Below are 27,593 nucleotides of genomic sequence, written 5' to 3' on the forward strand. Positions count from 1 at the left end.
TTTTATATTGTGTGCACTTTTAAGGCTTTATGCATTTCTTCCTTTCTTTGGAATAAGGGAAACTAATCAAACACCACAAATAAATAAAAATTAAAGAAAAGATTGACTCTTTCTGGTATAAATAAAACTCCTATGACTTTAGTAATTTGTGACAAGATAAAATTTCTAACATTTATTTACATGCATTTTACTCAGTCCAGTCCAGTTATAAGAATGTTCATTCTGCACTGCTGTGAACATCTGGATAGCTACATTGTGAATTAAATTCGCAAAACACTTTATAAAAATTTTTGGCAAAAATAAAACATTTCATTTATTACAATTTTATAGAGAGACATGTGGGACTACAACAAATCGCTGAAGTAAAGGTGTATGGTTTTTAAGAAATCAGATAGTCGAAGTCCAAGCTTTGCACAGTCTGGTCCAGGGGTTACTAAGAAACACAGCCACCACGAGGAACGACACCAACAGTAGGCTCTTGGCAACGCACTGGGAGTAAGGCTCCCCTGAAAAACAATGAATAAAATTAAGCAACATTATTTCTTAGCTCTTTTTGTAATTATATAGGTAGAAAGAAGCCAAAACATTAACAGTGATAATTTCTACATGGTAATATTATCAATAACTTTTTTTTAACTTTTTTGTATGTTTTAAGTCTTCTGTGACATTTACACATTATTTTTTATTTATTTATTTTATTTATTTATTTATTTTTTTTTTAATTTAAAATTCTTTTTTTTTTTTTTTTTTTTTTGTCGTTTTCGTGACCGGCACTCAGCCAGTGAGTGCACCAGTCATTCCTATATAGGATCCGAACCCGCGGTGGGAGCGTCGCCGTGCTCCCAGCGCAGCACTCTACCGAGTGCGCCACGGGCTCGGCCCTACACATTATTTTTTAAACCTTTTTAAATTGACAAAACAGAATTTATTACCATTCCAGAAGTCTGTTTTACCCTACCTTGATAATATTGGGTCAATGGATACAGAAGCTGTGGCCAACACACCTCATTTCTGTTACAATCATACTCTGTAAAATTGATCTGGAATCTACAAAACATTTAGAAGGTTACAACAACTACAACAAGTGGAAACCATCAGAACTTGATGAAAGGAATAAACTTCCTATTTTCAAATATATATTTTTCTGCTTCCTAATAATGTCAAGGAGGTTAGCAAGTGGATTACCTGGTCAGAGGGCGGGGTAACTGTGCAGGTATTTTAATGAACTGGACTGATGCACTGAGAGGGAAGAGGTCGGCCTTATCTTCACAAGTAAGCCCACACTGGTACTGCCAGTTCACCGAGGACAACCTAGGAAGAAAAGATCATGCAGGCAATATATCCACCATTCATTTGTACTCTACTAAGAACATCAGGTAACTAATACAACCACGGTGTAAACTGAGATTCTCTTAAGAAGTTTCAAATTCTAGTGGTGTTTTTTTTTTTCTTTGTATTATGTAAATTTTCAAATCCAGACAAATCCTAAACTCTCATGTACCTATCACCTAACTACAGTTGCCAGCATGTTGCCAATCTCTCTCCTCTCTAGGCATCTCATTTTATACAGGTGCTTTTAAAGGTAACTTGTTTCATCACTTGTGTGCCTCCAACAACATAATAATGACAACAACAGCAGTTAACTATTTATTGAGGGCTTTCTATGTTGTAGGAACAGAGCTAAGGTGCTTTACATACACCATCTCTTGTAATCCTCAAAACAGTACTACAAGGTAGGTTTCGTGGTTAACATCTGTTATTTCTGCTTGCCCAGAATCCTTTCTCCCTTTTCCTGGTAATTTCACCCCAGTTTTCTCTTGGGGAACGACCACTCCCCACTCTCAGTTCAGTGGACCAAAGGGACTAGCCTCAATCTAGGGGTGGACCCATCACCTGAGCCACGCCAATCAGAGCTGTCTATTGCCCTGGCCATAGTAATTGGTTCAGAAAGGAGCACATGTCTCAAACTGAACCAACAGAAGTCTGCCCAGATCTTTTTTGAGAAAGATGGGGAAAGAAGCACTCTCTTTCTATTGGATTTGCTAAACTGACATAAGCCTGGAATTGCTGGTATTCATCTTTGCTATCTTTTGAGAAGAACCTCCCTGAGAATGAAGCCAACCCAAAGGGAAGAGGGGCCAAGTAATAAAGAGAAAAAGATCCCTGATCAGACAGGAACCATGACCCATGAACTAGCTATATGGGGACTTGTGAAATATTCTTAAAGTAAATGTACTTCACAGGGCCTGGTTTTCCAAAGCCTTGCAGTTTCAAATATTGACCTTGTGGAGGACTGGAAGTTTTCCTCAGGCTATAAAGTCTCTGGTGTAAGATAAAGATTTGTGGCACAGCAAGGTTGCTGGCTCAAGGACAGACTAGTTACTGACTGAAATGTAAAGATACTGGAAATTTTCTGGAGGGAGAAGGAATGTTTGCTAAGATCAAGCTTTTGTTGCTAGGACCACTTAATTGTCTAAGGGAATGTCATCTGACTTGTTTCACTGAAAGTTACCAGCCTATATTGTTAAACTATAACCCCATCTATGTTCTCTTCCTGTAACTTCCTGGTCTGGAAAATAAATGCAGGAAGAGAACCCCAATTTGGGGTTAATTTCCCAAGGAAGGGATGCCTCTTGCTTGAGGGTTCCAGGGGAGATTAACCACTTCGGGGTCTCTCACTGCTTGGACGAGATGGGCTTTGAGTAATCCCTTGCAGCTCCGTCACCCAGAGGAAGTGGGGTGACAAATCCGTGGGGGGCAAAGCAACAGGGACTTTTTCCAAACTTGAACTAATACACTCCCCTTTCTGCTTAAGTCAGTATGAGTTGGGACCCTGTCACTTAAAACTGACAGACGCCTGATACATAAAGGTATTATCACCACATTACAGATGAGTAAACTGCAGCTCAGAAGAGGTTAAGTGATTGCCCAATGTCACACAGTTCATAAGTGGGAGAACCACGATTTGAATCTGCCTTTCTGCTGCAAAAGTCTCTAACCACTTGGCAATACTCCCTGATCAGCATGCCAGCTACATTCATGGATTTCAAAACATGCTTAGCACTAAGCAGCCCCTTATTCATCTTTGTACTCCCTAAAATACTTTGCAGAGTCTCTTACACCTAGCTTTAGAAATACTTGTGAGAACAAGTTTCCATCATGAACATAGTTTACACATATTGCATTTATACATATAATCATATTACTAATAACTACAATTTGTAAATAAACAGTCAGATCCTAAATTAGCATTTCCCTGTTCTTTGGAGCACACTCAACTTTACTGACTCTCTCTAAACTGCACTTATCCAGGATGTGATCATACCTTGTCTCTACGCCAAGTATCTCCTGCTGAGTAATCCCCTCCACTGCGCCAGCATCTGAGAAGAGGATGCGGATACTCAGCTGAGCAGGAATATCCCCACAGATGCCATTCATGCTCCCCCCAGATGAGTCGGCATCCATATCAGGGGCATCTACACCTATGGAAAGGTTAAGTTATGCATTTTTTAAAGAATAATTTTATAAGAGTTCTCATACAAGGTCATGATACCAAAGGAATGGGAAATAATATTAGACAGGAATCATACTAATGAGGCTTTCATGTCTGATAGGCTCGAGTTACAAGTCACTCAATAACTGTTACCCCTGGAAGTCTTCAAGATATAGGCTGATACTAATTAGCCAGTTTAAAGTGTTTAAAAGCCCTGATCCACATAATAAAACTATAAATCATGATTGTTTCCAAGGTCCCCACTGAAATCCACTCAGCTTTTTAAAAGAAACATATATAATTGCAAGAAAATGCCACTGAGAGTTATCAATGCAGTCATGATTCTTGTAAAAGCTGTATAAGACATTTAAAATCCATACTAACCACTAGAGTTAGTATGGATTCGATAGATAACAAGTAATCTCCTACTGTACTACTCTGACATTATGACATTTATATACTGGTTTCCGTCCACGGTTCCTGGCTCTGACCTTCCCCTGCTCTCCTTTCACCTGCTCCTTTTTCTCCCCAAGGCAGAAAATTCTCTGACCTACGTTAGCTGATTGTAGGTCATAAGACCCCCATTTCAGGAGGGGCTCTGCCCCATGCCTAGGAGGAAGGAATGCTGCACAGAAAGGCCAAGAAGAACCCAAACAGACAGGCCTTGCTGGGTTTCCCCACCCTGTCTGTTAGTGTTAGATCAGACCCCTTTTGTCCAATCACATTTCTGCATGGTTGTCCATGCTTCAGTCGTGCCTACAGAATGAAGCTTCCATAAAAACCCAAGAGCACAGGGTTGGGGGAGCTTCCAGATAGCTGAACTCCCTGGAAGGTGACATGCCCAGGGAAGGCACGGAAGCTCTGCGCCCTTGCCCCATACCTCACCCTATGCATCTCTTTGTCTGTATCCTTTGTAAAATCATTTTTAATAAACTGGTAAACATAAGTACGTGTTTCCCTGAGTTCTGTGAACCACTCAGCAAACTAATCGAATCCAAGGAGGGGTTGTGGGAAGCCCGATTTGTAGCTGGTGTCAGAAGTTCCAGAGGCCTGGGCTTGAAACTTTTACCTGAAGTTGGGGGCAGTCTTGGGGACTGAGCCCTCACCTTGTGTGATCTGACGCTACCTCCAGGTAGATAGTGTCAGAATTAAATTGGTGGCCACCTGCTGGTGTTTCTAAAGAATTGCTGGCTTGCATGCCAGTGGGGAGAAATCTCCACACATATCGTCACAGAATCAGTCTTCTGTGTTCTTGCTTGTTGCTAAGTAAGAGCAAAGGAAAAGCACTTGGCTTTTGTTTGTGTTTTTTCCCACTTGCTCACTCAAATGCCATAGCAGTAATACAATTGGAAGAGAATAAAATCGAATGAGAAGTTAATTTTCATTTGTCTTGAAAACTGGCATTTAGGGGAAAAACCAGCAAGGTCAATGCAAGGAAGTAGGTGGCAGATTCTATGGTGACTCTGGAGAGGGGTTTCTTTGTTCTTTCAGGGATTTTGAAGGTCAGTGGCACTGTTTCTTTATGATGCCTGATTTCCTCATACACGGGTCAACATCACTTCTCATCTGTTTATTAACCAGGATCAGGGCTGCTTTTCAGCTGGACATGAAACAGAAGCCAACCTCTTCCACCTTGAAGGCAACAAAATGTCATCACCTCTCTGATTTTGTATGTAACCAACCTGGGTTCTGTGTCTGGAAATTTCCCATACTTTTTACTTCTCAAGTACTTTGACTCCTTCCTTGCATCCCTCAGGGGTCATTCACAGCCCATCTAGCTGGCCAGGATGGCAGAGCCCAGGAGTTGACAACCCCACCTCTGGGTTCTCTTTGCACCTCTGAGCCTAGTGCCTTGAGTGTAGGCTGGATTGGCCTGAGAGCCCTGTGGCAAACAGGACCCCCTCCTGAGGCAGAGAGTGGTCTAGGGCACTTCAAGCCCACAGACATATTACATGATCCCTGGCCACCCAAAGGGGGATGGGAAAGGGGGCAGTCCAAATCATCAAGACCCCAATCACAAGGGGTGGAGACAGTGTGGGCATGTGTCTGGATGGTCCCTTGTGTGAATTCCAGCCTGAGCTGAAGTGACCTCAGAGGGTATAGGAAGGGAGAAGGCAGAATCCAAAGAGCCGCTCCCCCTGAGCCAGGCAGAGCTGAGGAACATGGCAGCACCCACAGTGAGAGGAGAGGACTCAGGAAGGCAGATGCTGCAGGCTCATTGAGAGTTAACCCCTGGATAAATGTCCACTTAAGCCACAGAAAGAATGCTGACCTACTGGGTCAGGCTCTAATGCTACAACTGCAGGTGGTAGTCATGGCAACCAAGTGACACATTTTACTGTATGCAACTTTGACTTACGTATTATTTCCAGCCAGCCATCACTGAGATCGCTGTAATTGGAGTTGCCTCTCATTGCAACATGAGTTGCTTGTATTAATGTATCAAGTCTTTCAACAGCATTCTCCCTGTAAGAGAGTAAGACATTTCTCAGCTCATGACCAACCAACCACAGGTCTTGTCCTAAAGTCCTTTTCGGTCAATGTCCAGGTCAAACTTGCTGGGTGCCTAAATAAAAAACTGCCAGAGAAAATGGCATTAAAAACTGGCTGCAAGTCATACTTGTCTTCAGTGGCCTTCCCAGGATAGACCTAAGCGGCTATGGGAGGATGGACAGAAGCAATCTTTTACCTTGGACTTAAAATGTTAGTAACTTATGTTAGTATCATGTGTATTACAGACTCCATTGAGTGTCACGAAACTTGGGACGTGGTGAGATCACATATCAACTTACCAGGATAAATTTCTGGGCCAGAATTATCCAACAGTAAAAGGAACCTAAATATCTAGCTAGAATTTTGAGTCATAAAATTAAGTGAAGGGACTGGTTGGTCAGTGCAGTTGGTTAGAGCGCACTGTTATAAAACCAAGGGAGGGTTTGGATCCCCATACCGGCCAGCAGCCAAAAAAAAATTAAGTGAAGATTAAGAATTGGCACTTATTATCCCTGCTGTCCAGTGATGCCACTGGAGGGTACAAATCTTATGAACAACAGGAGAAGGATTCTGTGAACTCAGGCCTCATAACCTATGATCAGGAGCTTCTACTGAAACTACCAGTTTTTCTTAACTTTTTAGTGTTACCCCCATCTTCTCCCTGCTCCCCAAAGAACTACACCACTTGGGATATGTTACAGATAAAATGTGTGTAAGAATGCATGCAATCCAAACCATAGTGAGATACCACCTCACACTTACTAGGATGGCTATTATCAAAAAAATAGAAAACAACAAGTGCTGGCAAGGATGTGAAAAAGCTGGAACCCTTGTACACTGCTGGTGGTGTAAATGGTGTAGCCACTGTAGAAAACATTTGGCTATTCCTCAAGAAACTAAACAAAGAATTACCATATGACCCAGCAATCCCATTCCTGGGTATATACCCAAAAGAACTGAAGGCGTTCAAACAAAAAATTGCACATAAATGTTCAAACAGCATTATTCACAATAACCAAAAGGTAGAAACAACCCAAATGTCCATCAATAAATGAATGAATAAATAAAATGTTGTTTATGTATATGTATATACACAACACATATATACTGCCTTAAGTGGTGGTACATTATTCAGCTATAGAAGGGAATGAGGTACTGACACAGGTTACAATATGGAAAGCCTCAATAACACTATGCTAAGTGGAAGAAGCCAGCCCCAAAAGTATGATTCCATTTATATGAAATATCCAGAATATGTAAATGCATAGAGACAGAATGTAAATTAGTTGTTGCCAGAGGCTGAGATGAGGAGGAAATGGGGAGTAACTGCTTAATGGGTACAGGTTTCCCTTTTTGGTGATGAAAATGTTTTGGAACTAGACAGAGGTGGTGGTTGCACAACACTATGAATATACTAAATGCTACTGAATTATACACTTTAAAATTATTACGTTATTTGAATTTCACCTCAATTTTAAAAAAAAAGAATGCATAAGCATATCCATAAATACACTAAGTGCTACCTATACAATTAAAAGGAAAGTTCTTTATATATTGTGCAACAAGGCTTAAGTATTCTTAAATGTTAATCACACCAATTACACCTTGCTCTTGCATTTTTTAAAGCTCTAGGAATACAAGGTTCCAATAATCTGAACAAACTTCAACAGAGAAACTTGCTTAAATACGGATGAAATGGCTTTCATCCACAGGTCTGTTTTCCCTTATGTTGATGTTTGAACCAACTCTAAACTATATTGCAAGTTTGTATTTATTAATTATTCATTATACTTTTACAAGTTTTAATCCAGACTCTAACTGTTAATATTCGTGTTGTCTTTAGTATTCATGTGGTGAATTAATTTTAAGCAAACCCTTCAAAACACAGATAAATTCATCAATGAAACACTCACCTGAGCTGAGTACAGTTTTCATTAATCCCAGCTTCTAAAAGGCACCCAGATAGTGCATTTTCTCCAAATAAAATCGGTTTTAAAGTTGTTGATGTACACAAACCCCTTCCAGCTATAATAGAAAAAGATTATATCCTCTTATTATTTTAGGTAAAGTTTTACTGCAAAGTTTTTCTTGAAAAACAGAGAGAAACCAATAAAGTAGAAATAAAGTTTCCAGTTTTCAAAAACTGAGATCATGGTTACTCTAATCCTTTCACAGCTGAACAAAGGCGCCTTTCTGTATCAGAATTCCCAACCATGACCAGTTGTTTATTTTGAACAAGAAATTGACTGCTTCTGGCAGATATGGGTAATTACCACTGATGCAAACACTTTCCATCATTCAGAATGAAGTTATTCTTGGGTCTCCAATTAGAGCCCTGTTAAACTATAGAAACAGCACAAGGCACTGTCAAACCAATCTCATACCTAAATCTCTCTTACTAATATCCAGCACTTCAAGTGCAAACAACGTTACTGTTCCTTTAAAAAAAAATAAAAGCTGTAGAAGCATGAAAATTAACCACTGCCTCCTCCCTGCTAAATGAACCAACCAGGCTTTAAAGTAACTGATTACTTGATTAGATTCAAAATATGGTAATACTTCTAGCTCTAGCTTGCCAGAGTGCTAATCATAACGGCCAGACCAGATTACCTGATTGCCAAAGGTGTAAAGTCGTAACATTATTCATCCCATTGGTATTTAGAGCTCGGACAGGCTTGCCAAGTTGATAACCTGGACAAAAGCACAAATGGGAATTCACATCTTTCCTTCTAAAGTTATTCTAACATAGCAAGTATTAGCTCATCAAATAACATGTGAAAATACACAAAGCTTTTTTTAAAATACGCTTGAGAGAGGGATATCACCTTCATTTTGTTTTTGTTTTTGTTTTTTTAACAGACAATAACATTAATGTGATTTTTAAAATATGAGGGTATTGGGCCAGCCCGTGGCTCACTCGGGAGAGTGCGGTGCTGATAATACCAAGGCCCCGGGTTCAGATCCCATATAGGGATGGCCGGTTGCTCACTGGGTGAGTGTGGTGCTGACAACACCAAGTCAAGGGTTAAGATCCCCTTACCAGTCATCTTTAAAAAAAATAATAAAATAAAATATGAGGGTACTTCAAAAAGTTCATAGAAAGATTCATATTAGCTTTTAATTCTATTGTTCCACCAACTTTTTGAAGTACCCGCATAAATAAAGCCTAAAAAAATAAAAGGCAGGCATGAGTCAGTCGTGGATCTCTCATACGAGAGACATATAAGCTGTGGACCAGGCCAGTTAATGAACGCTTGCTGAATGATTAATACCACTTATCACAGGAGCTTGTGAAGGAAACTTAAACCAAAGAAATCTTTCAATGAGACCATTTTCCAGTAAATCCATTCAACCACAAGGTCTGGTTTGAGATTCTTTTCCCATCCATCTCCTACTAATCCAATTTATTTCCAACTGTCTACTGTGAAAATGTTCACATGTACAGAAAAGTTGAAAGTAATACCACGGACACCAATATAGACACCACCTAAAATCAACAACTATTAATATTTAGTCATGCTTTTCTTATCTATATCAGATCAGCATGTGTGATATATATATATATATATATATATATATATATATATATGTAAATATATAGCAGGACCATTTGAAAATAAGTTGCCAACATCATGACACCTCATCTCAAAGCTCCATCACTCATCTTCTAAAATTACACAACCATGATACCAATATTTCTTCTAAGAAAATCAATAATTCCTCATAATCATCTGATATCCAGTTCATATTCATATTTCCTCATATGTCCCCAAAATGTGTTGTACATGCATCATTTTTGGGTTTCCAACTTTACCTCCCGCCATTCCTAAACACTCCACCTCCCCTCTGGCCACCGATCCGCCCCCTGCCTCCTTAGCTTTGCCAGATGATTCCTGTCCCCAGCAGGTTCTATCTGCTTTCCAAGGCACAAGCTCCTCCACACAGCCGCAGAATGGAAACTTGCCGATGCCTGTTGCTTTACCTCCAGCCCTGAGAACAGTAGCTGGCACACACTAGACACTCTACATAGTTCCTTAATGATCGAGAGTTTGGGTGAATAATCAACTTCCTACTCTTCTGAAGCTCTGGAGTACCTGTCCAGAAGTCCAGCCTTCATTTATTAATTATCTTGGATTTTTCACCACTGTGTCCTGTAACATGGTGCTGTCTTTCCAAATAAGATACTTAATTCCTTGAAGATAGGGCCCATGTCTTATATTCCTCCTAAAACCCTATCCTGCCTTGTAAAGTGATAGAGAGAAAGTGACTTTATACATAAGAGCTGTTTCATTGACTGGTCAGTTCTAACTCTTAACCAATTTATTCTTTCTTGACAAGAGCTTCGACATTTTCCACATATTCTGACCGTGTTCCTCACAAATACTACAAAAACCCTTAAACTCCAGGAGTCTGCTTTTGAAGCCAACAATAAGCCCCAAAACTCCACATTAATAGATTTAAAATATATATACACATATACACATATGTATAACGGATTGTGTAGTATTAAATCAGTATATATAAATATTGAAGAAGGTCATGCTAAAGAAAAAGTTATTTGAAAGAAGTGTTCCTTCATGGTTAATTACTGCCTGATTAAGAACAGGAAAGGGGAAAACATTTTTTAAGACACAATGGTGGGGAAGTTCTGGCCAAGATGGTGGAATAGACGGTCCCCAGCATCACTCTCTCTGACAAATCAACTAATTCACAACTATAAAAATGTAACATCAGCCAAGCTGGGGCCGCTGGAGCTCAGGTGAAGAGGTGGAGAGACTATGGAGTTCATGAAGGCAGGAGAAACCACGACTGAGAGAAAGAAGAAACTGCTCTCAGCGTTTCGGGCCGTGGCCACTTTAATGCTGGAGCACATCGAGCAGGAGCCGGCAGAAGCCACAGCTCTGCCCTTTAGATGGAGTTACTTGGAGTCGGAAGGGGAGGAGAGGACTTTGGTGGCCCCCAGGACAGCAAGACCACTAATAGGGTTCCCGTGGACCCACGCAGGAGCGAGCAGCCAGAACAGCTGAAAAAGGGGAGCCATTCAGAGGCCGGTGAGTCATTACAAGAGACCAGCGCAGGGCCTGTCCTACGGAAAGTGTTTGGAGCACGGGCAGTGGGGGAGACAGGCCCACCGGGAGAACACTGGGACACAGCAAAGACAGCCGACCCACCCCCATTCAGCACAGGACCAGTCAGAGGAAACTGGTTGGGAAGGCAGAATTGCATGGGGTGCAGTTTGATGAAAAAACTCAGGCCCAGATCAGAGTTTCTACACAACCCAGATGCACCAAGTATCTGGAGAGCCAGAAGTACCTGTAAGGTCAACCATTAAGCCCTGAGCTGCACAAAAAGCCTTCCCTAGGGAAACAGCAGCAAAGCAGCAATTTAGCTCAATGACACAGCTCAAGTACTGGTTCCCACAGGAAGTTCCCCTTTGTTAGAAGCAAGCAAAGGACAAAAAATTAGTTCCGGCCCAGGCACAACACCAATGCCTTGGGATCCACCAGGGTACATGAGGTATGGAGCCAGGGACTGGACCCCACCCCCCCACAACCAGGCACCCCACGCCAGTGCCTCAGGGCCCGCCTGGGGACCCGGGGCATGGAGAAGGGGACCGGATCCCCCTCCCACAACCAGGTATCCCATGCAAGTGCCTCAGGGCCCGCCCAGGGTCCTGGGGCACAGAGAAGGGGACCAGACCCCTCTCCCACAACCAGGCACACAGCACCAGCACCTTGGGACCCACTCGGGGACCCAGGATATGGAGCCAGGGACTAGACACTGTTCACAACCAGGCACACCACCAGGACCAAGGAGCACGCCAAAAACGTCTCCTCCGTGTGGGTGGCCCACCACAGCCACCACGATAACCATGACGCCACAACCACCACACAAATGGTCCACCAGCCACTGGAGTGCGTTGACACAGGAGAGTCACCAGCAGAGATAAAGAAAGGGAGGAGAATGTCTCTCGCCACATAGCCCAGTTCAGAGTGATGGAAGAGGCATCTGCTCTATGAAAGTATTGGGGGACCTGATCATGCCTCTCAGCATTGGACAGATCATTTGGGCAGCAAATCAACAGAGTAACCATTATTCTTTCAGAGCGAGAGAAGAAATCTAGGGTGATTAGAGGGGGTAGGGAGGGGGAATGGGGAGGGACTGGACAAGGGGCATAAAGAATAATTACGATTTGTAACAATATATATGCTAGTAATATTGATTTGATCAACATATCTCAATGTTGAACCCAAAAATATGTATAATCAATTTTGATTCAATAAAAATTAAAAACAATAAAATTAATTTTTTTAAAAAAAAATGACACAATGGTGGTTTATCCAACAGATATTTACTGAACACCTACTAAGGGCTAATCCAATTCTGTTTGACAGAAATGTAATGCAAACAACACATGTGATTTTAAAATAATGTGTATTTTTAGAATTTTTTAGAAATTAAAAAAATTTGGGGGCCGGCCCGTGGCTCACTCGGGAGAGTGCGGTGCTGATAACACCAAGGCCCTGGGTTCGGATCCCATATACGGATGGCCGGTTCGCTCACTGGCTGAGCGTGGTGCTGACAACACCAAGTTAAGGGTTAAGATCCCCTTACCGGTCATCTTTAAAAAAAAAAAAAAAAAGAAATTAAAAAAATTTTTTCATAGACCCATTTTAAAAAGAGGGGAAAATAGGTGAAATTAATTTGTTTTTTGCTTTGTGAAATTAATTTGAATAGTATATTTTATTTAATCCAATATATCTAAAATGTTATCATTTTTGCATATGATACTGGCCACATTTCAAGGGCTCAACAGCCATATGCAGCGAGAGGCTACCATATTGGATGGTGAGGTCCTAAGCACTGTTTTAGTCACTGAGGAGGCCAAAGGGAATAAAAGAAACAAATATATAACAAATTAGGTGGTGATATATTTGCATGTTAATACAAAATGCACATGACAGGAAGTTCACAGACCCCCTGCAGTCTCTCCATGGCTCCCAGGTTAAGAACCCATCATCTGCAGCTCATTATTTCTTAAAAATCTACTTTTACCAACACTTTAAATGCATTCTGTCTCTTTCAAAAGGCCAATAGCTAAAGAGAAAGAATCTTTCACATTTAGAATAAGCTGTTGCCATATACAACACTCTGTAAAAATATTAAGTTGCTATGAGAAAAAGAATACTGTGTCACAAAAGCGAATGAAGAAAAAGGTCAGAATCACAAACCAAAATTGGAGTTACTTATAACCATTGTGACAGTACAAGAATGCTGAACTAAGATACAGTTTCTAAGATCCCTAAGATCACTGGCATATACTCATCTTACCTGGATTTCCAGATGATTCCTTTTCATTACCACTATTATAGCTTAAAAATTTTACGATAAATCTCTGTATCATTATTCCTAGAAACAAAAGAAAATAAAAATATAATGTGTACTATTTCACTAGGAAAATAAATTATCCCCCTGTTATTTTCTGCACCTTAAAATTATATTTTGATGTGCAAGAAAATACTGCCTCTGATTAAATCATAAATACACATTAAAAAAAGGCTGACTCAGGCCGAGCCCGTGGCGCACTCGGGAGAGTGCAGCGCTGGGAGCCCAGCGACGCTCCCGCCGCGGGTTCGGATCCTATATAGGAATGGCCGGTGCGCTCACTGGCTGAGTACCGGTCACGAAAAAGACAAAAAAAAAAAAAAAAAAAAAAAAAAAAGGCTGACTCGGTTTTATTTATTATAATTATAAAAATCTTGAAGAAAGAAAAATATACTCTAAGCTGAAAGCATTCTCACTATGCTCATCAAAGTTACCTTTCCGGTGGGCATTAATTTCTGCCCTAATAATTTTGACATTTATTTCACTGATTGTATTATTATTCCATCTGAAAATATAATGTTCTTCCACATTCACATTTCTGGAGTCTGATCCATTATTTAGAAGAGTTTCTGCAAATACAAGAATACTTTCATAAGTTAAAGACCCTCTTAGAGCTCAAATCTATTACTGGTTGGTTCTCTCTGCCTAGGTAGCCTTCCCCATACTCCCAACCCTTGCCCAGCCTATCTCCAACTGCCTAACACAGCATGGTCATTACTTCCTCAAGGAAGCCTTCCCAGGTCCCATGAAGTCAGCGTTAGCTGCCTCCTTTACACCATCACAGTGCCCTGAATGATCTCTGTCCCTTTCATTTCTGTTCCTGCAGCACCTAGCTCACAGCTTGACAAGGAGCACACACTTGGTAAAATATTTGTGAAATGAAACATTATAGAGTATCAGCTCTGTAAGAACAGGGGCCTGCTACCAAGCTCCCTACTATATTGTAGGAACTCCATTAACATTTGATGAAGTAATGAGTAAACCAGAGAATTACAACACATTGAGAAGAAACACAAATAGTATCCTTCATTAAAAACAAAAGTCCTAGGAGCCAGCTGTTTAACTCAAAGCACGGTGTTATAACACCAAGGTCAAGGGTTTGGATCCCGGTACTGGCCAACTGCCAAAAAGAAAAAAAAAAAGTCCTGGTAATAACAGCCAAACTCAACTTATTTGGCTATATCACAATTGCAAAGTTTCATTATCAAAAAAATAAAAGAAGGCAAGAAGTGAAAGTGCTGTATTCTAAAGAATTCTTTACCTATCTGACAAACACTTAAGAAAATCTTCCCAGAACCCGAGAACTAGAAGGGACACTGAAACTCACATAATCCAGGACCATGAAGGAACTCACTCAAGGTCACACACAGTATTCCAGAGCAAGGCAAGACAGATTAAGGAACAAATGAGCTACTCGGATATCTTTCTAATTGTTGTGGACCTCTTTAAACTCTTAATAAAAATGCATTTTACTCTGGGGCTATATATTACTTGTAAGAAATGACATATAAATTTCTGTAAAAATGACATAAAAGTGTAAATTAAAATACCTGTGTTGGTGATGAATCTGTCTAGGTCAGTTGCTTCCTCATAGATTACTTTTGGTGTAACTATGCCTAAAAAGATACATAAATTAACTTCCACAGGACTACGTGGCCTAACATGATCACGTTTACTTACTCAAAGGAGTTTATCAGCAAATATGGTAATGGCGCTTGCCCTGTGCGCCAACTACAAAACTCACCCCACTGTCTAAACACCAACAGATGGGAATCCCACTGCTTTTAGCATCCAACTATAATTGAGGAGGAGAATTCCAAAATTCAGTGATAATAATCTGGTGTGTCACTATCACGTAAGAAAAAATATGCAGTACACTGCAGGTGGGAATGTAAAATGTTATAGCCACCGTAGGAAATGGTTTGGTGGTTCCACCAAAAGTCATATTATCATATGACATGACAATTCTAAGTATATACCCAAGAGAAATGAAAACATATGTCCACACAAAAACTTGTACACAAGGGTTCATAGCAGCATTATTCATAACACTCAAAAAGTAGAAACAACCCCAAGTCCATCAATTAATGAATGGATAAACAAAATGTAGTATATCCATACAATGGAATGTTATTTGACCATAAAAGAATGTTTCTTGGGGGGACCCGTAAGCGGATCGTAACCCTTGGCTTGGTGTCGTCCGCACCGCGTTCAGCCAGTGAGCACACCGGCCACCGCTATACAGGATCCGAACCCGCGGCCTTGGCGCTCCCAGCACGGCACTCTCCTGAGTGAGCCAGGAGGTCGGCCCAAGAATGAAGTTCTGACACACGCTACAACCTGAATGAACCCTGAAAGCATTACGCTAAGTGAAAGAAGCCAGACACAAAAGCCCATATACTAGAATAGGTAAATCTACAGAGACCAAAAACAGATTGTTGGCTGGTTGCTAGGTGGAGGGGGGAGGGGACAATGGGGAGTGATTGTTTAATGGGTACAGGTTTCTTTTTTGGGTGATGAAATGTTTTGAGACTAAATACACATGATGGTGATACAACATTGTGAATGTACTAAATGTCACTGAATTGTACACTTTACAATGGTTAATTTTATGTTATTTGAATTTTACCTCAAAGAAAGAATATGCAGGGTGCTATCTTACGGAACTGAGCTTTTTCCAAAGAAAACAGCTTCCTCAATTAGTAGTTGAAATATTATTTTAGTTGGTCCAGTAGAAATAATTTATATTCTCATGAGATCATAGTTTATCCTAACACTCAGGTATGTGTTCTTTTTTCAAACAAATGTAACATACCTCCTACGGCACCATTCTTTACCTTCACATTGATCACAGAATCCCGTTCTCGGTATACTTCCAAATTAGTAATACATTTAACATCGAAATTCTGAAGGAATGCCACTGGGGCATTCTGCATACACTGCCCAGCTAGGGACACCTGAGGGTAAGGGAAAAACCCAGCGGATTTACGGCTTCTCTTCCAATCATAAAAAAATAGATAAACATTTCTTAAAATTATTCTTTCTGCAGCCTGCTCTTATTGCTAGTTTAGTTTCAACAATGGCTAGTTCACTGACAAGTGGACCAACTTAGGAAAACAACTGATTCGCTAATCAAGGTCTGGAAGTCACTGGTTGAGGAGCCCCAATAAATATTATTTAATAAAAACAAAGAAAACACCTTGCCCTGTTCCATTTACTGTATAGAGACATGAGAGACATGATTATGTTCAACTTCATTTTCTCTCCCTCATCACAACCAGATTTTTTAAATACTATAAAAATGGATTCACATGAATAGTGAAGAGAAATGGTTTAGCCTCCCATGCTTTCTTCCCACAAGTATTTTTTTCTCATAATGATGACTTAAAAAAAATAAAGATTTCAGGCCGGCCCATGGCTCACTTGGAAGAGCGTGGTGCTGACAATACCAAGTCAAGGGTTAAGATCCCCTTACCGGTCATCTTTTTTTAAAAAATAAATAAATAAAGATCTCACCCATACCAGCCAGCCACCAAAAAATAAAAAATAAAGATTTCATATAAAATTCTATAGCCTTAAAATATTTTTGAAATTCTGAAATGTTATATAAAATGATATATTTATAGCTTACTAGAAATTGGCTATTAAACTAACAGAAGTGAAGAATTATAGTTACTTCCATGGAAATTTATAGAAATCTTTTGGTTTTATTTTGTAAGTTCACTCTGAGATTTAGCAAAGGCTGTGATTAATTCAAGAGTGACTACTTTTTTAAAAATCCAGAGACTATTAATAGGTAAGAGTCTGGAAAGTCTGTAAGAGAAAAATAAGTAACTTAGGGAGAGATGTTAAAGAGAAATATGCGTTAAATTAACAATAGGATGGGAAAAATAAGAGAAGGGCCGAGCATATTAAAATTGAAATTATTACCTGTGGAATAGTAAAGTATGCCTTGTCTACAGTCATAATTGGATCTCCTTGTTTGTAACCAAAGTCTGAAAAGTCTTTTAGATCAGTATGCAAATGAACTTCAAAGGAAGAGTCCTGTCTAGGGGAACTGTAAATCATTAAGAAAGATTATCACTGACACAGCTATCATCTGCTAAAACACAATTCTTCCTGTAAGTTTTTCTTTACTTTTAAATTACAAAAATCACAGATAGTTGTAAATTTGCAACAATATGGAACTGTAACATACAGAAAGTTAAAGTCTCCTACAATCCCTTCTCCACCCTAGAAAATCACTATGAACTGTTTGGGTATCAGTCAATTTCTCCAATGTGGCCCAATTCTTTCAAATACTTAATGTACAACAGACATTCTCACTGAAATCTAGAACTGAATTGTTTAAGCCTGGCACCTCTGGAGAGGTTGAGCAAGCATGACCTCACCAGCACTGGCAAAGGACGCCCTCTCCCAGGAGCTGTGCAGACACTTACATGGAGCCGTGATAGAAGTAACCAAGGAAGGGCGAGTTGGCAAGGGGCGACTGCACACACAGGAAAGGAAACCAGTCAGGGACATGGTGTGGGGTCCCAGAAGAGCAGAGCTGATCAAACAGAGGATTGACGTCTCCTCCAAAAATGCCAGTGAAACAGGACTGTCTGAACAGTTCTGTTAAATCTGAAGAGCATTCCTTGGAAGCAAATGCAAAGGAACAATGAGAAGACAAAGCTTACGTGTCACCGCAGGTCAAGATCTCCTGGCAAGACACAGGTATTGATATTCAACTCTGTACCCCACAGATACATACAATCAACTACATTTCAATAAAAAATCAGATAATGCACACAGGTATCAATATTCAACTCTGTACCCCACAGATATGTACGATCACCTATGTTTCAATAAAAATAAATTAATTAAAAATAAAACAAACAAAAAAAATACTTAGCAAGGTTAGATCTCTTGGCAAGCACGTTGAACACCAACTCTCTGAGGCCAGCAGGACTCTACTGAGTAAGCGAGAAACAAATACAATCTCTAGCCCGTCTAAAAGCACATTGTGCCCACATAAAGTAAAATAGCTCTAGAATTTCCTTAGTCAATTCCCTAATGAGCCTCCATGTCAGGAACTTCAAGTCTTCAAGGGAACCACAGCTTTACCAGGAATATAACATTTGCTCGCAAAAACAAAAACAAAGAAAAAAAAAAAAAAAAAACGAAACTATAGGACAAGAAGAAAAGACAGCACAGAATAGACCCCAAATGGGGATTAAAACAGTAAACTTCCCTTTCTAATTGTCATCCACTCAAATCCCTAGCCCAGAAAAGTCTAAGGACATTTAGAGTTAAGGCAAACAGTTTATGTTCCACAAGAGTCCTCAAGGCCCTCAATGTATTATAACACAACCCAATTAATGTCATCTTGTGGGGGGTGATGGAAATGCTCTAAAATTAGATTGTAATGAGGACTGTACAACTCTGCAAATTTACTAAAAATCATTGAAAAAACATATTTTCTTTGTTTTATATTTTCTTAAAGGCTTCTAAATAAATAATACTGGAACCATCCTCTCAGTATCATCTTTGCAATCATAACTTGATCCAAACAGATACACTCTTTTTTTCACATAAACCAGACTGACAATGCCAGAGAAGAAAATATTCAATTTGAAACCAATTTGCAAAGCAAAATATAATCTCAGTTTTGAAAGACCATCATTAAAAAGCTATTGATGGGGAACTGTTGGCGTTCTTTCATGTGCTGTCAGGTAGCACAACTTTTGTGTGCAGTAATGAGCAAGAACGTACCTGGTCACAACAGCAGCGAACATCACAGGCCCCAGCTGTTAAATTACAAGGACAAGGACCAAGGGGCTGATATACTTGGTTAGGAATAACAGTCATGTTCTCTGAAAGGTACATAAAGAAAAGTTCAGCTATGAAATACCCTGACATAACAGTGTCATATTTTTGACATTCAAAAGAAAACTGAATCACCATGTTGTATAAATCTCCATTACCAAATATTTCACATTAAGAAATCTCTGAAATGAGCTATACATAAAACATATCTGAGGACTTAATCTACTACTCCAACAAAAACCCAAAAACATATAAGAAAACATGCTAATTATAATGAACCAAAGAAGTCACAGTTGATCCCAAAGAAAATCAATTGATTAATAAGTACAAGTTAGGATAAATGTAATGCACTGATTTTACTTTGCAGTATACTGAACAATCCTTTCATCACACATCCTGATATTAAGCATTTACTCCTTCCAACTCATTACCTCTTCTTAGCAGATAAAACTGAAGCCATGGTAAGATTTCAGAAGCTTATCTGCAATCCATCAAACCACAAGATCATTTTAATTAGGCCACATTCTCAAACTCAAGTCTCTATTACATTGTAAGTCCAAATCTTCACATCATGATTCTCTTTCAGCTGTGAGGGAAATTAGCTCACCCCTTTCCAAGTGTTCAGTAGGCACACGTGGCTCGTGGTTGCTATCCCCAACAGTGCAGGTGGGACAAATGTGGACTGACTTCTAGGGCAGGGGAGGGACTGTGCTATGCACTGATGATACACTGAGACACAGCGGCTGCCCTTAATGAATGCTCACTCTCACAGGGAGCAGAGACAGAGAAATAGATCATGTAACCACCATAATGGGGTAAACACCAAATAGATTTGTTCTGAGTACCCAGGCAGGGCACCTGGCTTAGGCTGGGGTTCAGGGAAGACTTGCCTGGCAGAGGGAGAGTCTGAGCTGAGCCTAAAACATATAAACAAGCTTGCCTAGGTAAGAGAGGCTATCGAAGAGTTGTAAGTAGAGAGCAGAGGAGGCAGATGGACAGAGGGAGCAATATGATGGCAGGGGAGAAGGTAGAGGGGGATTTGAAAGGGACAAAATCAGCGGAAGAGAAACCAGCTCAGGAGATGATGCAGTAACTCAGGAGATGATAAACTTGGGGATAATATACCTAGAGACAAGGGAAAGCACATAAGAAATACTCGAACAGATAAAAATTAGCACGGCTCATTGCTTATAACACTTCAGGATATTACAGATTTCCGGACTTTTTTTCCTTTGAAAACGGAATATGTTAGATGACATTTCAGCATCCTAACTCAGCATCCAGAGGCAGTAGTGCTTCCAGTTTCTCTGTAATCATTTACCAGATAAAAGCTACAGCCTGCTGCACTTTACGTCTTCCTAGGATTTGGTACATGTTAGAAAACTATGTAGTAATTATTTGTTCAAACTCTACGAAACAGTTAACTTTTATGTGTGTGTCTGTCTGGCCCTTACTGGGATCCAAACCCTTGACCTGTGATGGAGTTTGGATGTGTCGTCCCCTCCAAAACTCATGTGGAAATTTGATCTTCAATGTGGCAGTGTTGGAAACTGATTGAGTCATGGGGGCAGATCCCACATGAATGGATTAATGCTCTCCCTGGGGGAGGGGGGATTAATGAATGAGTTCTCACTCTATTAGTTCCCGCAAGAGCTCGTTGCTTAAAAAGACCCTGGCACCTTCTCTCTCTCTCTTGCTTCCTCTCTCTTGCTTCCTCTCTTGCCATGTGATCTGCTCATACCCACTGGCTCCCTGCCTCCGCCATGAGTAGAAGCAGCCTGAGGCCCATGCCAGATGCAGCTGTCCCAGAATTGTAAGCCATATAAACCTCTCTTCTTTATAATTTACCCAGTCTCAGGTAATTCTGTTATAGCAACACAAGACAGACTAAAATAACCTGGATGTTACAACACAATGCTCTAAACGACCCAACCAGCCAGCCCTTGTAACACTTAATTTTAATGACATGATAGTTGAAACATCTAAAGAACAACTAAATACATATTCTATGTTATGATATAGTAGAACCCTAGCACGTCAATGGTATCAGGAATGAGCAGGTCCACATAACAGACCATCTTACAAAGGCAAGGGTCTGACCCTCAGTGTAATCAAACCCATGGACACCAGCGAGGCATTTTATTTATTTATTTGTTTGTTTATTTATTTTTTGGTAGCTGGCCAGTACTGGGATCCAAACCCTTGACCTTGGTGTTACAACTGAGGTGTTTTAGCATTGGGTTTTACTATGCGCCATATAGATAGATGTTTGCCTATCTATCTATACGTTTCCTACGTCAATGGCTAGCTTCCCCGTCACTAGGCATACCACATATCTCCCATCTGTCCTTCCACCGTTTTTCTTGTTTTGATCTCTATCTGACTGGGTGCAAAACTGTTCATACCTTCATGGGTTCAAAGTGGACATCTCATAATCACCAATATACAAGGATTGTCAATTTCCTAAGTTTGGCTATTTATACAAGGACATTCCGAAATATACCTAAATACACTCAAACATATTTTTCAAAGGAAAAAAAAAGTCAGTGCTTTGAATGATACAGCTACCATTAATCCCTTATGCAGTTTATTATTTTTAAAAAAATTTTTTTTTGGCAGCTGGCCATTAAAGGAATCAAACCCTAGACCTCAGTGTTTTCAGCACCATGCTCTATCCACCATCCTGTAGTTTTTTATAGCATCCACTGAAGGATTTTTTTTTTTGCTTTGTTTTGAATTTTAAGCATTAGAAAATGCTATTTTCTTCTGAAATAATGTTTTTCTTTCTTCAAAAAAAAAATTGAAAGTAGGTCATACATTTGCATAGTTCCAAAAAAACAAAAGGCTATAAAAAAAAGTAAAAGTCCTCACTCTCTTATACAACATATATAAGTATCAAAACATCAGACTGTACCCCATAAATATGCACAATTACAATATGTCAATTAAAAAAATTGGGGGTGGGCCGGTTAACTCACTTCATTAGAGTGCAGCCTTGTAACAATAAAGTCAAGGGTTCGGATCCCCATGCCGGCCAGCCACCAAAATAAATAAATAAATAAATAAATTTTTTTAAAATATGGATATTATTTTTAAAATGTCCTAACTCTCAGCCTTTTCCTGACCCCACATTATCCCTCCACCTGGTAGCTTCTTGGATATCCTTCCAGAATTTCTTTAGACAAATATATGTTTTTATTTCTGCCTCCTTTCTGGCAAAAGATTGCACACTATATTCACCCATGTGCACTTGTTTTTTTATTTTGGATATCGCCCCATGCAAATGCCATGAGGGTATGGTATCCACTGAATGGCACCATCTCATCTTGTCTTTCTAAACTTCCAAAACCACAGGGAGACCACAGTTAGGGGATGCGATAAGGGAAGTGACAGTGCAGGGGCTTCAGAGTAACAGGCCTTTGCTACTATAAAGGGATGCTTCGTTCCATCCCAGGTGACCGTAAAGGCAAGATATGTTAGCACTCACACCTATCACAGCAGACCCCTCAACATCGGCACATCCAGCTGGAAGTTCTTTTGTTCTTAGAGCACTGCCATATGTGAAAGAGAGAATAAGGCAAAACCATCTTCTCATGTCCAAAGACACAAGTACATGTGCATAATGATATCTGCTGTAGCACTATGGTATCAAAAGCTGGAAATGACTTAAATTCCATCAGTAAGAGCCTGATCAAATAAAAAGTGGTATATCCACACAGTGGAATATTATGCAGCTATTAAAAAGAATGAGGTGAAACTACATGTGTTCATGTGGAACAATATCTAAGTTATATTATTTGTAAAAAAGGTATAGAATCATGAATCATGTGTTATTATTATGTGTGTTTTTTAAAGAAGGGAATACATGCCTCTATAAACATAAGTTAGCATGCTGATTCTAGGAAGGAAAGTCAAAAGCTTTCACTGAAAAGCTGCAGTTTTTCTATAAACTCATTCATGAGTCTTTCCTCTCCTTCCCCCTGCCCCCCGCCTTAAGATGGAGTCATGAGAATCAATACACAGAAACAAATCTCTCCTTCTCCCAAAAAAAGGATTTTTTTTTTTTTTTTTTTTCTGGCAGGTGGCTGGTACAGGGATCCAAACCCTTGATCTTGGTATTATAACACCATGCTCTAATCAACTGAGCTAACCAGCCAGCCCCCAAAAAAGGATTTAAGGCAGCTTACAAAGATGCAAACAGTAGAGCAAGATAAAATAAATCTTAACTAAATAAATTAGTACAAAATGAAAACTTTTAAAACAAGAAAACAAAAGAAAACTAAGTTTAGGAAGGCAAGACACACCCAAATGTGAAGTGAAGTACACTTTACAAACTGCATGGCATACTCTTATAATCATACAGATAATGTTTGACATGAATGTTCTGACAAAGACTTTACTTGCCTGAAGCATTATGGGTCAGAGAAGAGTTGGCATAAATTTCCACTTGAATGAGTAGATGTGCTAAACAGAATGAACCATGAGATGCTAAGACCAGAAGAGTCTGGATAATACACGGCGATTCTGAGAAGAAATCTGTCTCATTAGAGGAACACCACTGCAGACCCCTCTTCAACCTTATTGTCACTTCCAACACATTCTGAAAGAAAATATTGCTGTACTTTTAAGAGTGACTCAAAACAGCATTTATAATTATAAGAACACATAATGGAAAACACAATAAAAGCATATATCAGCCTCAATTATTTTACGAAAGGAGAAATGCTACAAAGAATACATAATTCTCTTCAATTCCACCCATAAACCTGTGGTAACACACAAACCCTGATTCCTAATTCTTAGTTTAACATAAAAGCAAACAACTTTTGGATACTTAGAGAAAGCTAAACACAGGTCTGATAAACTAACTCAGTTTGTCCAGCACTTTTTTAGTTTATCATCCTACCAGCAGAAGATTAAATACACAAACAAGTCAATGGAAACAATCCCTAGTTCATCTCAGAATGACTTTGGAAATGTAAATGTTCATTCCAGGGGTGCAAGCAGGGTCTGCCTTTTTCATCCTTTTATCTCCAGAGTTGATGCCTCGCACATACACTCATCCCTCAGTGTCCAAGTGGGATTGGTTCCAAGACCCCTGATACCAAAATCTGAGAATGCTCAAGTCCCTCATATAAAACGATGTAGTATATGCATATAACCTACGTCCATTCTCCCATATACTTTGAATCATCTCTAGGTTACTTATAATACCTAATACAATGTAAATGCTATGTAAATAGTTGTTATACTGCATTGGTTTTTTATTCCTATTATTTTTTATTATCATATTGCCATTTTTTATTTTGGTAGTTTTTTTCAAATATTTTCATTTGGAGTTGGTTGAATCTGGATGTAGAACCCAAAAATACGGAGGGCCGATTGCACTTATTAAATAGAAGATATTTACTCTCTCCAGGCTTGAGTGTCCTTACAGAGAAGCTCAGAGTTGGGCAAGATCAGTGGTTATGAAGCTTTGAGTTGCAGACCCATTTGATAAACTGCTGGAAGCTGGTAACCACCTCATCAGAGAAATGCACATACATACAGAATTTTACACACTATATCATAAAGTTCACAGACTACCTGACATGCATCCAGGGACCCCAAACCCTGGGGTAAGAATCCTGGGCTGGATGAGTGTCTCTGAGATCTGAAAGCTCATAATTTTGTGGTAGTTCTGAGCATGGAGTCAAGAAAGCACTGCAGAAACCCTTAAAAGTGGGCCTCTACAGCCACTACAGAGACGGTTTTACTCTTGGTCTTACCACACCGGGGGTCACAGTCACACTCCAGTCTCCTGTCTCATTGCTCAGTACTCCACAAGTCGGAACTGGCAAAATGCCTAGGGGAAAGAAGATAGAAGGCAAGGCAGTATTGCACTCTTGGGTGAGACTGCCTAGGATGGAATCCTTTTACAAGCCTAGGACTGGGACCTTTACAAGCTGTGTGACACTGGGCAAGTAGTAACTTCTCTGAACTTCAGTTTCTTCATTTTTCAAGTGAAATGAAAAGATGTTACTGTTCTTATTAAGGAAATTACGCGATACATATAAAGTACACGGGGATGGTTCAATGAATACTAGCCATTATTTCAAGAGAACCTGTCCGTCGGTTCTGTTTGGTCTACACCCCACCCCACCCTTCCCGACTTTACAGAAGACAAGGCAGCGGCCCAGAGGATGCCACCTCGCTAAGCTTTCCTTGGGCACCCTGGATCTGGCCCAATCCCCACCCTCCCCCTAAGAAGGGCCGACTCTTTACCCGCCTCTTCCTGCAGCAGGACCAGGGACACGTTCACATCCTCGGTGCCTCCTACCAGGAATGCGCTGACCTCAGGGCCGGACATTCGGATGAAAGGAGGGATGAAAACTAGGCGGGAAGGAAGGGGAAAGGGAGCGTTAACAGTTGAAGAGACACTGCCTGAGGCATGTGTGGCGGCTTTTTTTGGCGGCCGTGACTTCCGGGGCTCCCAGAGGAGCCCCAAGTCTGGCCCTTTAAACGCCTGATCCCCTCATCCCCGGCCCCTGCAGGTCCCTGCCCCGCCGTACACACCCAGGTCCCCCCGCAGCGGCCTCAGGACGCCCTGCAGAAGGAGAAGCCCCAAGAGGAGAGGGGTCAGCGGCAGAAACCCCATGCCTTGAGCCTCACGGGCCGGGCAACGCAGTAATGCTCCCGCCTTACAAGCGGGGAAGGGACCAGACGCGAAAACATCGCCTCTGCCGCTCCGCGGCCGCCATCTTGTCAAGCGAACGCCCGGAGCTATGGCAACCACCAATCGGCCGCCGGCCAGGAGCAGCGGCGCTCCGTGATTGGGCCAGGGGCAAGAGAGCCCCACCCCCGGCCCGGGCCTGAGCAACCCGGTCCCTCCCACGAGGTCTCGCGTATTTTTCAGCTTAACTTTTTATATATAAAAAGGATCTTGAGAGACGCCGGGAGGGGGACGGGGCGGGGAGGAGGGAGGGAAGGGAAGGGCAGGGCGAAGGGGAGGGGAGAGGAGGGTAATAAATAAATAAATAATAATACAAAGGATCTTGAAAAAGCAGGAGTCCGTGCTCAGTTCAAAAGCTGCGTTTTCTGCCCACCCTGGAGTTCATGCCACCACCTCGCAAGAGCCGGCCTATGGGCACTGACTTCTAAACAAAAAGGGTAGGATTTGCTCCTTAGTAAAGCTGATTTTTATGGGGATTTGGGGGAGGGAGGACACAAAAGGAAGGAGGCTGCAGTGCTATAATTGGGTGGCGCTGTTGAATTTTTATGATCGTTCTCCCAGTTTTTTGAAAGGTTTTCTTCACCGCACAGAGCTAACAGCACTCTGAAAGCAAATCTGATCAAAGAACACACAAAAGATTTTGCCCAGCGATAGGACAGATGCAAAAGCATCAGAAGTCTGCCTTGAAAACATCAATAGCCTCAAACTATTCTGTTATTATAGTTTAGTGCAGGCTCTGAGGTGGAACTGCCAGGTTTGGGATTTCGTATTCCTTCCACATGTATTCTCTCGCTAAGTGACTTTGGGCAAGTCGTTTAACCTCTCACGCTTCAGTTTTCTCTAAAAAGGAAATAGAAAGTCCCTCCCTCACAGGATTGTGTGAAGATTAAATGAGGTAACATACCTAATAAGTTTAGACCAATGCCTAGCATATAGTAAGCACTCAATTAATGCTCACCCATTTTGTTAGCTGTCATAGGGATGTTGTGTCCATTAGCTGAGAGAATCCACGTATGGTGTTCAGCACTATGCCTGACAAACAGAAAATGCCAAGTAAGTTTGTCATTATTACCCTTAATGTTCACTTACATATTAATTGATCAGCAAATCTAACGTTCTGAAAGGATTCTGAAAGTTGAGGCTCTGCAAGTGTCTTACACCAAGCGTTACCTTTTTCTTACGCGCTCCTGCAGAACAGCAGGTGGCTGCAGTTGTAACGTTAGTGTAAAATTTCTCCTGCACCTCAGCTTCTCTCTGGGAAACTGCAAAGTGTTTACATCTCTTGGTAATAAATAAAGCTGGGAATAAAGCCGAGGAGAATGTTATTAAGAGGAAACTTGTCACTTAAATACTTGTGTTATTCCCCATCTGTCTTCGGGAGAACGAATCTACAAATTGTCCGCATGGCCAAACTGAAAAGCTGCAGAGGTAAATCCTCTCGAAAGAAACATTCCTAGAAATACGTAACCATGGCCTGTTCTATTCCTCCCCACATCATTTCAATGCATGTAGTTTGCTTAGGATTGTTCTAGGTGTATATGTGATAGCTTGACCGATCCAAGGTTGAGTCAATGTTTAGCTCTAATGGGAAACTGAAAATAGCCTAGCAGGAGATTCGTTTTGGAACTTGTAAGTGGTTATCATCAGAGCAGTGGATTGGCTAGGGCATCCTGAACAAGGCTGTACAGGAGGGATGCTTGA

At 40.6% G+C, this 27,593-nt stretch overlaps 1 protein-coding gene across 1 annotated transcript; it reads right to left on the reverse strand.

Annotated features, from left to right (window-relative positions):
• Window positions 1-335: 335 nt before the first annotated feature.
• Window positions 336-25,817, reverse strand: TCTN2 (tectonic family member 2). Its single transcript, XM_063085712.1, has 18 exons — window positions 25,736-25,817; window positions 25,445-25,552; window positions 24,949-25,025; window positions 23,585-23,780; window positions 19,127-19,227; window positions 17,812-18,008; window positions 17,303-17,429; window positions 16,188-16,329; window positions 14,923-14,988; window positions 13,807-13,941; window positions 13,319-13,396; window positions 8,597-8,677; window positions 7,900-8,011; window positions 5,853-5,959; window positions 3,326-3,482; window positions 1,186-1,311; window positions 959-1,047; window positions 336-506 (listed from the first exon to the last, which is right to left on the reverse strand). The coding sequence occupies exons 1-18, from the start codon at window positions 25,815-25,817 to the stop codon at window positions 388-390; spliced, it is 2,100 nt and encodes a 699-aa protein (XP_062941782.1). The 3' UTR covers window positions 336-387.
• Between the last annotated feature and the right edge of the window lie 1,776 nt (window positions 25,818-27,593).

Source organism: Cynocephalus volans, chromosome 2 (assembly GCF_027409185.1).
Source record: "Cynocephalus volans isolate mCynVol1 chromosome 2, mCynVol1.pri, whole genome shotgun sequence".
Lineage (NCBI taxonomy): Eukaryota > Metazoa > Chordata > Mammalia > Dermoptera > Cynocephalidae > Cynocephalus > Cynocephalus volans.